Raw genomic sequence first — 16,313 nt, forward strand, 5'->3', positions numbered from 1 at the left:
TTTAGGACAGATAAACTGCCAACCAACCTTCCCTCAATGATTTAAATTAAAATTAACAGGTTAGCATTGAAAAATGTTGGTTGGTTTATTTTGCAAAATATTTTTTTCAAAAGGTTATATTCAGTGCTCAAGCACACACAGCGGTATAACAGTGCAGCATCTCCCATGTGCTCCCCCCAGCCCCATTCCCCTGCAGCAGCAGACCGAATCTCCCATGTGCTCCCCCCAGCCCCCTTCCCCTGCAGCAGCAGCAGACCGAATCTCCCATGTGCTCCCCTGGGATGCGGTCAGTTGGTCGACCTAAAGATGGTTGACAGTCATTAGGTCGACACTTCTAGGTCGACATACTGCAAGGTCCACATGGGACAAGGTCAATCAGTCATTAGGACGACACAAGCATTAGGTCGACATGGTCTAGGTCGACAGTCAAAAGGTCGACATGGGGTTTTCACTGTTTATTGAGCCGACATGTGCAGACAGGCGGTATTTCATGCCCTAATATCCACTTGGGCAGTGATGGCTAACCTTGACACTCCAGCTGTTGTTGAACTACACATCTCAGCATGCCCTGGTACAGTTTTACTATTTGGCCATGCTAAAACTGATGCAGGGAATGCTGGGATGTGTAGTTCAACAACAGCTGAAGTGTTAAGGTTAGCCATCACTGCACTAGGGCATGGTGGGAGAATATAATAGTGTGCCAATTGCATGGACACTTAAAACTGTGTCCATGTCGACCGTGTTGACATTCGGGTCAAAAAACCAGTGAAAAACCCCATGTTGACCTTTTGACTGTCAGCTTAGACCATATCGACCTAATGCTTGTGTCGACCTAATGACCTGCCGACCTTGTCCCATGTCAACCATGTCTAAAGCTGTGTACACACGCTTCAATTTGTCCCTGTTTTTGATTCGATTTTGCTTATATAAGCAACATCGAATCCACATCGAATGTTTTTTATTACACTTTCGATCTGCATTCGATTCGATGCTCGCTCCCATTTTCTCAAAATCAAAAAGAAAAATAGACTGTCAAATGTGTACAATGCACCATGAATGTAAATCGAATTCAATATCGAAATAGATATCTAATGCAAAAGTACAGATCTAATGCCAAATTGAATGGGAAGATCTAGTGCCAAATCTAATAGAAAATCTAATCTAACATTGAATCTAAAGCAAAAGGAAGTGTGTGTACATAGCTTTAATCCTTTGTATACAAGGATAATATCAAACTTGCTATGTGTCCTGTGTTAGGTGTTAGGTGACTGCATTAGCATTGCCTAAAAGACTTTACTATTTCTACAACAAACTTACAGCAACCTTATATAACTTCCTCCTAGATGTTATCACGGCCCTCACTTCCCCTTGTTCCCATCCTTTATAAGGGTAGCCCACTGTTAGGAGCTTACATCCAAGGCAGATGAGGTGAGACATGTTGTGTTCAGTGACATTAGCTAACGTCTTTCCAACAATCTTGTATTATATGTGTGTGCCTTTCTTACCATTAATCTCTAGCAAATAGTAACGTAGAAAATCACATTTCATCCTAGGAACTAGACTATGGCTTCATTGCGCATCAGTGTTTGTTTCCTCCTGATTCTTGGGTCGCTGCAGATTGGTTCATCTTCATTTTACGGTAAGAAATCCCCCCTCCCCCCCCCATCATTGTTACATATGCAGGTTCTATACTGGTTTGTTTTTAAATGTATCAAACTATATACAGTATATGTACTGTATGTGTGTGTTATATATATAATATATATATATATATTTGTTAGTTTGTTGGACATTTTCATTTTCATTGCGGCATCAGGAATCAATAACAATTTCAGTTGTTCACATAATAAGTAAATGTGAATATTCTCAAAACTAGTTATTCGCACAGCATTACATTGACATGGTTGTTCTGGTGTGCACCCTACATAAGCTTAAAGGCCCATACATACTGGGCGGCTTTGAGCTGAAAGTCACTCAAAACAGCAAGTTTGAGCGGCTTTCAGCTCAAAGCCGCCCAGTGTGTATGCCCCAGCGGTGAGCGCTGCTGCACGCTCCCGCAACATCACCGGGAAAGCCGTTCATCTGCTAGTTATACCACCAGATGAGCGGCTTTCAGGACGGCTTTGCATAGCTCTGCGCTATGCAAAGCCGCCCTCCCCCTCCGTCGGCGCCGGGCCAGGGGAAAGCCGCTCAGTGTGCACGCACTGAGCGGCTTTCCCCGCAGCGATGATTGGCCTCATCGCTGTCCATACACGCTGGCCATAATCGCCCAGTGTGTATGGACCTTAACCCTAACTCTCCAACATGTGGCTAATCCTAAGTGACTATAGTATTTAGTCATGCCCAAGAAGAATATAAAAGCCATAGTATTTAGTATGAAGAGATTGTATGACTTCTAAATCACCACTAGTTGGCTAAAATGTCTTTAACATGTGAAGAGTTTGTTCCTACAATATAAGTAATTTGGGTACTAAACTACCATACAGTAACATTAATCTTTTTCTAGATGGAGTTGAAGAACTGGACAATAATGTTATTCTCACATCAGTCCAGGAGGCTAAGAAGCTGGTGGATGCTGCCTACAAACACACGCGTGACGTGTAAGTTCATGTACAGTACACACTTGATGACAAGCAAGACTTAGGGCAGTATTCAATGCTCCCGATTCATCGCTTGGTTTTTTCGGCGAATCGGGCTGTTTTCACTCCTTGCGGTGAATATTTTTCACTGAAAATCTGATTCACCCTATTCACTGTTCCCTGTTCGCCGAAAGCGACCAGTGACGGCTAGTTCTCCGTTTCATGCTCGCTGCAATTCGCTGGTGTATTTTAATGGGGTTTTCACTGGGATTTTGGTGTAAAAAAAATCAGTAATTTTATTCTGTGAAGGGGCATGCTTTTTTTATTCATGTGCTTGCAGGACATGAATATATATATTTAATTTTAATATATATATATTTTTTACACATTCACCAGCAGGGGATGGGGACACGCTCATTAGATATTCACTTCACACTGGTCCTGCTCATTACATATGCAGGAGCGGGACCAGTGCAGGGGCTCCCTCCACAGCACCCCTGAAAGCTCCCCCCCCCCCACATTCCAGCACAGGCAGGGAGGCTTCCATCTCCCTGCCTGCCACTGTCCCCTGGTTCCCTGCGGCGTTCGTGGCAGGGGTTAAAAATCACCATCAGGGGCAGCGAGCCCCTGCGGCGTTGAATAGGGTGACAAGGAGGGCTGGCAGCGAATGCTCCAGTCCTCCGGTCAGCGCCGTTGAATACTGGCCTTAGGTGGGTATTCAATTCTTGCCACTCTTTACGCTGGCTGAGATAGCCACACTCACCTATTCAATACTGCCGTTACCGACAGCATTGAAGGCAGTTTCCGACAAACCAGATCTGACTGTTTTGTTGGAACCGGCCATGTAATGTTGAATTTACAACCCTTTTTCTACAATCCACCACCGTTTTCGCAAATCCGCGGACTTTTCAACACCCGAAGGCCAGAACATAGAATTCCGGCTGTCGAGTTACAGTCAAACGGAACGAAAAGAGCACGGGATTCCGACTGTCGGGATGTTACGACAGTCGGAATCCCGGATTGAATACTCCCCTTACACTGAATTATGGTCACTGGAGATATTGATTCTCCGATAAATAAAATGAATAATTTAAGTCACAACCACATTCAGTGCTTTGGTACAGTAATTGTTTCTTAAAAATATGTACATGCTCCTTTCAGCCTTAAGGATAGACTAAGGAAGGGAATCATGAGTCCATCTGATGTCATGACGTACTTTAAACAGCCTGTGGCATCAAGCAGAAACTTCATCCGCGCGGCAGACTACATAGAGACCACCCTTGATCTTCTGACGGAGAAGGTGCGGAGCATCTACAGCAGACCCTTCAACATTTCAGGTACATAGAGGAGCTGGAAGTTCTCCTGTTGCCTGTCAAATGATATACTGTAATACATTGATTTAAATATTATATCATTATTAACATATGTGCTATATGTATATGTGTGTGTGTTACTTCAAACGCACTGCTCTTTCTGACAATAATTATCCTATTGCTTGTATAACTTTAATATAATACTATTACTTATATCAACAGACTTGCTGACAACCAACCAGATAGACATGTTACATAAGGTTTCCGGATATGCTTTTCTTCAGCTTCCAGAAGCTTGTCCTCCAAGCCGCTATCGTACCATCACCGGAAGGTGCAACAACAGGTGAGGATAACATTGCCCAGGGGCGCAAGTAACTATCCCGGAGATTGCTTATAGAATAGGTTTCCAAGACTCCACTGCTCCTTCCCTTGTCAGCTGAAAATTATGTTTTTCTTAAAAGTCACAGATTTCTTGTCATACTGTGGGGGAAATTTACTAAGATGTGTATTCTATTTCACATCTACTTTTTATTTACTTAGCACCCTCAAGATAGTAGACAGGATCTGATTAGTTGTCCATAGCAACATCACATGTGAAGTAGAATACACATCTTAGTAAATTTCCCCCACAGATGTCTAACAGCTGCACACAGCTTTAGTTACTTTGCTGTTGCTATGTAACATTACTGTAGGAAATTGTGCTAATACATTTAGTGGTCATTTGACTAACCCGGATCTTTAGTGGATAATGTACAGTACTACCACTTTGATACTGTATATAAGAATATTGCTGAGAGGTGCTAGGACCACATTTTTTTAAGGATATGGGCCCTTTTTCTAGTTCACTCGCAAAGGCAAATTCCTTCTCAAATGGACAAAACCATGTGCACTGCAGGGGCGCAGATGTAATTAGATTGAGTGTTATTTTGTTTCTGTGCAGGGTAAATACTGACTGCTTTATTATTACACTGCAATATAGATCTCACTTTGAAGTAAAACCCCACCCACATCTAACTCTCTCTGCACAAATTACATCTGCCCCACCTGCGGTGCACATGGTTTTGTGCATTTGAGAAGGAATTTGCCTTTGCGAGTGAACCAGAATAAGGGCCATGGTTTGAGTGCTGTTGCTGTATATCAATATGTAATGTTAGTCTGAAAGGAGTTGGTGATTGTAGATGTTAGCATTAACTTTGCATCCCGTCATTTCTAGCTCTAGTATCTAACATACTGTATAGGCAGTGAAGGGTAGTTCGTGAAACGTATGTCTTTGTCACCATGTGATACTAGTAAGCACCAAATATCTTCCCCCCTACTGTAATCTGCACCCGTGCTGCCAATTATAAGGATATCAGAAGCCATTGTGGAATTCTGTGTCCATATAAGGGCACAGGAGACAACAGAACTGCAGCGGGACTTATGTACATCTTTTATCTTACAAGAACTGATTGCATATACTGTAACGAATATCGACATGACTGAATATCAACATGACTAAAGGTCGACATGGGGAAGGTTGACAGTCAAAAGGTCAACATGGGGTTTTTCACCTTTTTTTTGTACCGAATTTTGACACAGTCGACATGGACACTGAAACGTAGCACTGCGTCCCCTCACATGGCTCGGCACATTATTTTGTTCTCCCACCACGCCGTAGTGGATGGTAGGGCATGAAATACCGCATGTTGGCTCAAAAAAAACCCATGCAAACTTTTGACTGTCGAACTTCCCCATGTCGACCTAATGCTTGTGTCAACCTAATGACCCGTCGACCTAACCCATGTCGACATGCAGTCATGTCGACCTTTATGCATGTTGACCTTCGGTGGTCGACCTAATGCTTGTTGACCGTTATTGTAGATCTAGTGACCGTATTCCATGAATAATTGGTAATCAGTAACTTGATTGACAGTTATGTATTACCTCACATAACGCTTTACAAAAGTCATGTGACTCCCTCACTCACCAGATATATTGCATTTCGCAGACATGACCCCCCCAATATAGTGATATTAGCAGTGGTGATGTTACCACATTTGTGGATTCTGCATACTGTATGTGTCTCTTTGGGTTAGATTTATCAATGCTTGGAGAGAAATAACTGACTGACCAATCAGCCATTTTTCAAACACAACCTGTAAAATGATAGATAGGAGCTGATTGCTTGCCACTTTATCTCTCTCCAATGTTTGATAAATATCTCCCTTGATACATTTCCCCCACAGAAAATAAATAGTCCACTTTTAATAATAATAATAAGATTGCTGATACATCTAAATGAATATTGCTAATATTAATACTGGCACAACTAAGCAAGCATCCTCTCAGATGTGTAGACTGGGAAAACGTAGACGTAAAGGGTAGAACCAAGTACTGACAATGACATATAAGGGGGGCCTGATGCACCTATGTCCAGACTTGGCACAATTACTTTTTAGGACTTTCTAAACCTGTTCAGCAATAAATACAAACACAACATTAATAGATTGGTAACACTGATAACACTTTTGTTTTTTAATGTATTCATTTCAGGAGATCTCCGAACTTTGGAGCTTCCAACGGGCCCTATTTCCGCTTACTACGTGCCCAGTATGAGGACGGGAGATCCCTGCCACAAGGATGGACAGAATCCAGACCGATCAATGGATTTACTTTGCCTCTGGTGATTAGATTCTCTACCGCCTGCCAATGTCTAACAAAAACATCTTAGGATAGACTACTAGCTTCTGGGGTTTTTGCAGGAATAGTTTTGGACACTGGGCGACGATATTTTACAGATAATACTATGAAAATGCAAACCTGAGCCACTCTGACTGACAATGCTGTGCGATAGCAATTTCAGATATCCACATGGCAAAATATCAAGCCAGTTTCATTTGAAAATGTCAACACCGGCCGCTGGCAAAACCAATACGTTGATGTAGACTTATGTTCATTGACGGCCTAATGGCTGTTTATTGCTGGTGTCACTGATTTCCACTTAGCGATCATAATAATTCTAAAAAGAATAATTATTGTATTGTAATTGTATAGTACAGTGTAGAACATCTTGGATCGACATGGTGTCACATTGGTCAGCATTGCTCAGTCATTTATATGTGTTTGTCTGTGTGGTAAGGAAGTCAGACTATTGGTACTAATGTGAATGGTTCTATACTGTATGAGCAGCGCTGCATACCATTAGTGCTTTATTCTAATAGTAATATGCAAAAGTCAATGTATATTTCTCTATGTTGTTATACTTTTTTCAGTTGATTATGTCTTTTGCCATTGCAGGCGCGGGCTGTGTCCAATGAGCTTCTCCGGTTCCCCGAGAGAGAGCAGACTCTGGACAGGCAGAGATCTCTCATGTTCATGCAGTGGGGTCAGTGGATTGATCATGATCTTGACCTCGCACCTGAGACACCATCGAGATCAACCTTCCTAACAGGCATAGATTGCGACCACAGCTGTGCCCGGGAGGCACCGTGCTTCCCACTGCGGGTACCTTTCTTTTAATATGTTGTTATTTCTTGGCGTAGGAAAGCATAAAAGCGTTAGTAAGCTTACACCTAGCAGCTATTTTTGTGTAGATTAAAAGTTTTACACTTTCGGTACTGATGCTATATACAGCATTTATCCACCATTTCGATCAGTGTATACATATTTACATGTGGCGCAGACAGAGGACATTAAATGTTTCATATAATCCTAATACCATTCTACTACACTCTACACAGACGTTTAATGCGTCAAGTAGTAAAACAGTTGAGAAGTGGACCAGCTGAGAAGTTGCCAATAGCAACCAAGAGTGGAGGCTCTATTGAGACTTATTGCACACACAGCCTGCGTGCACAATGGTCTGCGAGCACAGAGAATGGCTGGCTTCATTCTTATATACAGTATATGGGCTGTATACATGAGCGTCAGGTCCAGGGTGTATCATGCCACTATGCTCTTGTTATCTCGCCTCACTACACTGATCTCACAGTACACAATCAGATTGTCAGCATGAGTGTAACAATGTGTGAAACAAGCAACTGTAATATCATTGTGTGTTTCACTTTGCAGATCCCCCCAAATGACCCTCGCATAACCAATCGCAGCGACTGCATTCCTCTTTCCCGCTCATCTCCAGCCTTTGTGCCCAGGTCCATTATGCGGGAACAGATGAATATTCTCACTTCATACGTCGATGCCAGTCAAGTATATGGCAGCACCAATGAATTGGCCACGACGCTTCGTAACAACAGCAACCAGCTTGGCCTCATGGCTGTAAATAACAGGTTTAATGATAACGGGTTCCCTTACCTGCCATTCACCACAATGGCAGAAGATTTCTGTGTACAGACGAACAGGACATCTGGACTTCCGTGCTTCTTGGCTGGTGAGCACAACCCATTTGTATATATGATAAGATGACTGATATAGAAAGTTTCTATAATGGTAGAATTAGTGACAACACGTGCTAGTAATATGTGTGCACTATATTTACAATGAATTGAAAGAATTATCATTGTAACTAACATTTCAGTTTACACCAATAATGCTCATTTGCGTCATCACCTTATGTTACACACACGACATGGCAAAAACCCTACTCCATGGTCTCATTCTCTCCCACATAGATTATTGCAATAGTCTTACTGGTCTTACCAGAAGAGACTCTCACCGCTACAATCCATTCGGAATGCAGCTGCGAGGATAATGCTCTTTGCAAGACGTTCATTGTCTAGGCGGGTCCGCTCTGTCAGTCCCACCATTGGTTACATGTATTTGCCGTATTCAATATAAAATACTAAACACAAGGCCATTCACCAAATGACACCAACATACTGTACATCGCTTATCTCAAAATATCTCCAAACCTGACCTCTTCGCTCTTCACAAGATCTATGTCTCTCAAACACACTCATTATTCACATCCATTCCCGACTGCAGGACTTTCTTCAGGCTGCACCCACTCTGTGGAATTCCCTCCCATGCACAAAAAGACTCTCCTCTAACCTCCATACCTACCTGCATTCCATGATAACGACCCCCTTCAGGCAATCTTATCACATTCTGGTACTAGGGCATAGCCTTCATAAAGCTTTTCCTATTCAGTTACATCCCCAATAATAAACCATATTCTCACATATTTTCTCTTTTTTTGCTTTCCAAATTTCCAACCTTGCTGGATGACCATGTCATATAGCCCACCTTGAACCCAAAGGCGTAACTACCATAGGTGCAATGGGTGCAGCGGCTATGGGGCCCAGAGCTGAGGGTGGCCCATCTTTACTGTCTTAGTAATATGTTTTACATACATTTATCACCATCAGTTGGTAAATGGGGGGCCCTTACAAACTTTTTCTATGGGGCCTGTTCATTATAATAAGTAAATGACCACCAAAAGGTCAGACTCGATGGACCTGTAGGTTATATATTTCCGTGTCAGTCCTGCAGATAATGTCACCACAAATATGGCTGCCACGATTTCAGTGTCTGTGTGTGAAGACACTTGCCCTGAAATAGGAACAGGAATCCTGCACATAAACAAATATAGTAATAATAAAATATCTGTCCTGTGCTCCTCAGGGGACGGCCGTGTTAGTGAGCAGCCAGGTCTAACTGCATTTCACACAATCTTTGTGAGAGAACACAACCGCATAGCAACTGAGCTACGTCGCATGAACCCAAGCTGGTCAGGAGAGTTTATCTATCAGGAAACAAGGAAGATCATTGGAGCCATTACACAGGTGAGATGGGTTGTGCAGTATTGTTATCTGCATCAATGTCAAGTTTCCTACTGAAGATAGGTTCCAGCAGCCTAACGCACACACACACACACCCGCACCCACCCACCTACACACACACACACACACACACACACACACAATATCTGTCTTCAACTTTGCATTATATCCTTCCAGAAAATAAACTACAAGGACTGGCTGCCCCTGCTGTTGGGTTCTTCAATGTCCCGGTTGGTTCCTCGATACACTGGTTATAATGATAGCGTTAACCCAGGAGCATCCAATGTGTTCAGCTTGGCATTCCGTATGGGCCATACGATGATCCAGCCATTTATTTATCGATTGGTGGATCGTTACCAGACCTCGCCCAGCTTGCCCCCAATCCCTCTGCACCTTTCCTTCTTCAACACCTGGAGAATCGTGAGAGAAGGTAAGCGTAGAACACATGTAGGTTACATAAAGCGATGCACTCTTTGAGTATTTAGCTCTCTCACAAGTGACCGACAAATGTGGTCCTCCATCAGGTCCTCCTTCAATATACTATTACATTTGTATTATTTTGGCCTTGCAGGAGGAGTTGACCCTATTCTTCGTGGCCTCATGGCTAATCAGGCAAAGCTGAACCGACAGAACCAAATTTTAGTGAATGAGCTCCGCGATCGTCTGTTTGAGCTGTCTAGGCGCATTGGTCTTGATCTTGGGGCCCTCAATATGCAGCGTGGCCGGGAGCATGGACTACCAGGTATCTATTGAGCCGGTTTAGAAACGTTTCTAGTCTGTGCGTCCATTCAGACCTGGGAAACAACAATCGTATGTTCAATACATACAGTGAATACAGATGTGTTCATATAATTATTTGTAATTCCAGTTTTAATATATGACTTCACCTCCTTATTTCTGCAGGATACAACACATGGAGGAGATTTTGTGGACTATCTGAGCCCAATAATGTAGAACAACTAGCTCAGGTGCTACAAAATAGGCCACTAGCAGAGAAATTTATATCTCTATATGGGACACCGCAAAACATTGACATCTGGATGGGAGGTGTCGCTGAGCCTCTCCTGCCCAATGGTAGAGTGGGCGAACTGCTGTCCTGTTTGATTGGAAACCAATTCAGAAGAACCCGAAACGGAGACCGGTAAGTAGAACAAAAACAAATAGGAGTCTCAGTATTTTTGAGTTCTCAAATGTATTACGCACAAAAAAAAAATGCATAATATATAATCCAACAACGTGATGGGACATAGACACAGCATAGGTAGGAGTTGATCTCCCAGTGTAGGATAAGAATAAAACCGTATTTATCCGAAACACCAGCATAAAAACAACAACAAGCTCAACAAGTTCATTTTAAACTGTACATAAAAAAAATCACAAAACAGATCTAAACTAGAATTAACAATTCTTACTGCGCAAAGCGCAACGGAATCTGCTGCGCTATATAAGAAACTGTAATAAGTAAATAATGCTGAAGCTAACCTGAAACATAATGACAGGTAAATATTGTTGCAGTATGGCGGCAGCTAGAGGCTAAGTTTTACTTTGGAAGCTGTACTGTAGGTGACTCTGGGGCAGATTTATTAAGCTTGGTGAAGTGATAAAGTGTCTGGTTTTTATCACTGGCCAATCAGCTCCTAACTGTGAAGTTACAGGCTTGGTTTTAAAAATGACAGGTGTGTACACGCAATATTGGGACCCGCGGCCGACATGATTTACAATATCGGCCGTGAGTCCCAATATTGTATGTACACACTGAAACATATCAGTAAACGATATCGTTTGGTGACATTGCTGAGACCTGCAGAACAGTCCGGTTGTTTGATGTTTGGTTCAGTGTGTACATGCAATATTGGGACCCACGGCCGATATTGGGGCAGATGTATTAAGCTTTAACAAGAGATAAATGCAAGTGTGATAAGGAGAGATAAACATCCAGCCAATCACCTGCTTACTGTCATGTTACAGGCTGTGTTTGAAAAATGTCAGTAAGGAGCTGATTTGCTGGAAGTTTATCTCTTGTTATCACCCTTGCATTTATCTCTTGTTAAGGTTTAATACATCTGCCCCATTGTTAATTATATCGGCCGCAGCCCCCATTGTTTAGTGTGTATGAGGCTGTATTCTATAACTGTGCAGTGTACACACGGTACTTTTTGCCTTCCGATGTTGACGATATAGTCAACATCGGATCGGAATCGGATGCAGATCGCAAGGGTTTTAACCCTTGCGATCCCGATTCCGATGCTCGGCAGAAAGTCTTGTCTGCCTTGACTATATAGTGCAGATCTGCACCATATAGTCAGACTTGTATGCAAATCGGATGTGCCTTGCGATCTGATTCCGATCCAATCTGATCGGATCATGGATAGTATCTTAAGGCACATCTGACCGTGTGTACACACCCTAAGGCATCTAGTTTTTTTGTTATCTATTTATCAAGACAGTTGACAGGACTGGTACAAATAGTTTCTAATAAAAAATCATGAAAATAAAATGTGTACAGTATTATTATTGTAAACACTGTAAAACATTTTCAGTTTACAAAAACAACACCAAAATGACACAAAAATAGAATATATCAATTAAAATATACTAGTAAAACAATAGAGGAGAAAGACAATGGGGTAGGGGGGATGTATGTAACTAAGTATGAGACCAGCTCAATCTAATCCGGGCGACTGTCTGCTAAAGGTGGAGCAGGACCATGGGGCCTAAGTGGCGAGGAATTTGGACACATTATTATTATATATTCTATAAAGGCAGAGTACCCTATTTTTTTTTTTAAAGAAAAGGCCCAGACACGGTGCTATGTTACCTTGCGATTCAAGTCGCGCTCATCATATCGCAAGATACAAAAGCAGCACGTACTCTTTGGACTAGATCGTATCGCAAGTTTGTTCTGAGACTATAAAAACAAATGAACAGGTTCATACAGAGGCATGTGTAAGGGGCAAAGCCTCCAGTTCATGTCACAGAATGATATGAAGTATATTCGTACAAGCCACAGTCCAGTTTTATTTAATAATATTCCTTTCATTGTTGATGATTGAGCAGAGGACCACAGGTTGATGTATTATGCAGTAATAAGAATGGAGATGTTTTCCACTAACACCCAATCAGCATCTACCTATCACTTTATAGAACATACCTTAGTGGAGGAGCACCTGACACTTTCTATGTCATTTTCTGTATTTTTCAACGGAACACAATTTTATTTATTTTTCCAATACAGATTTTATTACGAGAGATTCGGAGTCTTCACACGAGCTCAACGGAGTGCGATTGAAAGTGTGACCATGTCTAGAATTATCTGTGACAACACAAGGATCACTGAAGTCCCCAGAAACGTCTTTGTAGCAAACAGTTACCCACAAGATTTTATAAGTTGCAACGACGTCCCCAGTTTAGACCTGCAGCTCTGGAGGAGAAGGATGAGTGGATCAGGTATGAAATGATCAACTAGAGATATCAGAAGGTTCAGATATAATTCGGTCTCAAAACCAGGAGAGTGGCACTTGGGGTACTTGTGCCTTATGTCACATAAGGAACAACCTCACTCCCCCTAGACATACAGTTCCCCCTATCCCATGGAAATACCCTCATCACCCTACGTCCTGACCCCCTAGACACAGTACCACTAAATCTAGGGATATATACTATCCAATCTACCGACCCACCCCACAGCCCCGCCATAATCACCCCAAACACTACCCACTGCAGTCCCAGGGACATATACTACCTGCCCCCAGCCTAAACACATCAATCAGTATTCATCAGTGTCATTCATTTATTGTGAAAACATTCAATAAAGAAAAGTTAGATAGTAGGATCAGTCACTAGGTCTAAAGGTGGCCATACACTTATTCACATGACTTCGACCCAATAAATCATGAGAAAAGTGCTATATCGCATGTGTTTAACCTCCAGATCCGATCAGATGCGCATCGGATTAGATCCAGTGATCACCATGGCTGCCACAAGTATTTGTGAGATCCTGTGGCAGTCATTGGCTTTGCATATGATACATCACATGCAAAAGGAGCACATATGGTGTATCGTATGCGATCCTGCTACCCGAGAGCGAGGGACGCATACGATACCGCGCAGTAATGTATGAGGCCAAATCTAATTATCTCTGCACAAGTAACATCTGCCCCACCTGCAGTGCACATTTTGTTGTCCATCTAAGAAGGATTTTGTCAGAAAGAGTGAACTAGAATAAGGCCCTATGTTCTCAGAAAGGGTTCCATTGTGCCTGCAGCCACATCGCACATGCTCAGTAGAGCACTCGGACCTACTCTCTTTCCATACCATGAATTGGAATGATGGATGCAGAGTTCCATCCCTATCCTGTCCTCACTAATCTCATTAATATGGGCATAGAAAGGATCTAAATTCTAGGGAAATAACTATTGGGTTACAGTATGTCATGAAAAAACTATGGGAGCAGACAGCATTCAGTTGAACGCTATGTACTGTGTAAAACATTTCTCTGTATAACACTGTAGGCCCCACATTTGTAGAGTGTAGAACGCACAAGAGTATCAGAGACGAGGGAACATGACTTTAGATCTCTAGACATTGATCAGGTGACAGATAAATGGGCCTTATATATAAATCCCAAAAAGATTAGAGTTACTGCGCTATTATCCAATTAATTATTGCACCATGGATGAATACACTCACACGAATAATTTAGAATTGATCAATGGTATATCACATTTATTATAAAGATATTTTTTCTATATATAAAATACACAATATATTCCAGGTGGCCACCTAGGAAAAAAACATACATAAAACAAGTATTGACATCACTTTGAATACATATATAATAAAAAATGGAATGATAAAATATTGGGATTGAATGCGTGTATATTTCTTTAAGACTTAAAGAGCTCCCAGTCCAGCATCCACGACCGGCTAACTTATATGGTCAAATGCAAATATAACCACAAGTATTGTAGCTGTGGGTAATACAGTTAGTGTCTCTGGATAGTATTTTTCAATTAGTTGAATATATAGCAGCAGGATATATAGCAGCAATATAAAAACAAGGTAACCCTGTTTGGGGTATTAGATGGAGTATTAGATTCTGTATGCGCAAATTTAGCGCTTCTCTCACCTGCGCTTTTGTGCCCCTTTGTATCTGTGTATAGATCCAATCACAGTGTGTAATGTATACAATTAACACATTGTTTTATGTTTTCTATTTCCAGAGGCTGAAGACGAATAATGAAGTTATGATCTTATATGACGTGACGTGTGCTCTGTTCTTTATTTATCTTTATCTCATGGCAAATGCTACTGATTACCTTTATAGCTACTTTAATATGCACCATGCTGTATAGTTATCCTGGAAAATCTGCAAAGAGAAGCTTAGATCGCTGCAGCACGATGAGAAAATCCATTCTTTACTTTTATGCTGTTTTACTTTAAATGAGTCTTGTTTATGTTTATGCAGATGCAGATGTAAAACCACCGCTGATTAGTGTCAGAAGCACACGCCAGTAATCGTATCTCACTGATAGGACTCTGAAATGTCACACTCTTTTAAATCAGTTATTTCACATATATATATCAATTTTTGTTGGAAGCAGGCACTCACCATAGACCATAGAGTAGTTGAGACAAGGATTTATTTCATAATAATGGTCCAAGACCATTATTATGAAATAAATCCTTGTCTCAACTACTCTATGGTCTATGGTGAGTGCCTGCTTCCAACAAAAATTGCTATATTTGGGACATTGTTTCCTATAGAGCGGAGCACCGCAAAGTTGTCCGCAAGAGATGGATGGAGTGCGGTTCCTCGATTCTGCTATATATATATATATATATATATATATATATATATATATATATATATATATATACATACATATACACATATACACACACACACACACACACACACACACACACAGTTGTAGGGGGCGGCACTCCAAACACCAGCAGCAATAAAGCCACAAATGGTAATAATTCAAATAACGCGGTGCCCTCCAGTAGACAGTCGCAACTGTCTCAATTTAGCAGTTCTGTGGGGACGGCGGCACTCGCAAATGAAAAGACACCAGGCAGAGTATTGTGCCAACGTTTCAGGACCAAGCGGCCCCTTTATCAAGGTGCTAGTGTAAACCATAAACTAGCACCTTGAGAATGGGGCCGCTTGCTCCTGAAACGTTGGCACAATACTCTGCTGGTGTCTTTTCATTTGCGAGTGCCGCCGTCCCCACAGAACTGATATATATATATATATATATATATATATATATATATATACATACATACATATACACACAGTATATTGTAAAGGACAATAGAAATTCATATGAAAAGCATTGCACTGATTAAATGTATTCACCTTTTCTGTACCGTCTGTTAAATAAAATTGTAGACTATCTCCATATGGGTCTATGTGCACATTATTGCCATGTTCGGTAACATATTTTATTGCCACAATTTGCAATGAGGATAAAGTGGCTATACCTTGTTTAGGCCACACCAGGGCAGCACAAACAATAAAAGTCTGACCTGGCATTGCCTTTCTCCCATTCAAGACTTTTTTGAAGGAAGTATTCATACTGGGTATGTGTGCACCACAGGCTGCCAGGGAGGGTCCAGAAATATATTTTTGGAAATGCAATCTATTAGCCACAATGGAGTTGGGGGGATAGTTAAGCCAAGTACACACTAGGAGA

The 16,313-nt window shown here is 41.6% G+C and overlaps 1 protein-coding gene across 1 annotated transcript; it reads left to right on the forward strand.

Annotated features, from left to right (window-relative positions):
* The first annotated feature begins 1,106 nt into the window (after positions 1-1,106).
* On the forward strand, positions 1,107-15,182 carry LOC146059643 (myeloperoxidase-like). Its single transcript, XM_083172041.1, has 13 exons — positions 1,107-1,639; positions 2,507-2,600; positions 3,741-3,916; positions 4,115-4,235; positions 6,425-6,554; positions 7,169-7,375; positions 7,943-8,258; positions 9,452-9,612; positions 9,787-10,039; positions 10,181-10,351; positions 10,513-10,750; positions 12,845-13,056; positions 14,832-15,182. The coding sequence occupies exons 1-13, from the start codon at positions 1,564-1,566 to the stop codon at positions 14,846-14,848; spliced, it is 2,172 nt and encodes a 723-aa protein (XP_083028167.1). The 5' UTR covers positions 1,107-1,563; the 3' UTR covers positions 14,849-15,182.
* The last annotated feature ends 1,131 nt before the right edge of the window (positions 15,183-16,313 follow it).

The sequence above is a fragment of the Crinia signifera genome, chromosome 2, assembly GCF_055691185.1.
Source record: "Crinia signifera chromosome 2, ASM5569118v1, whole genome shotgun sequence".
Lineage (NCBI taxonomy): Eukaryota > Metazoa > Chordata > Amphibia > Anura > Myobatrachidae > Crinia > Crinia signifera.

Coding starts and splice junctions, on each gene's coding strand:
- LOC146059643 (XM_083172041.1), top strand. CDS start 1,564: ATGGCTTCATTGCGCATCAGTGTTTGTTTCCTCCTGATTCTTGGGTCG. Junction 3,917..4,114: donor CAGACCCTTCAACATTTCAG/GTACATAGAGGA, acceptor TTATATCAACAG/ACTTGCTGACAACCAACCAG. Junction 7,376..7,942: donor CACCGTGCTTCCCACTGCGG/GTACCTTTCTTT, acceptor TTCACTTTGCAG/ATCCCCCCAAATGACCCTCG.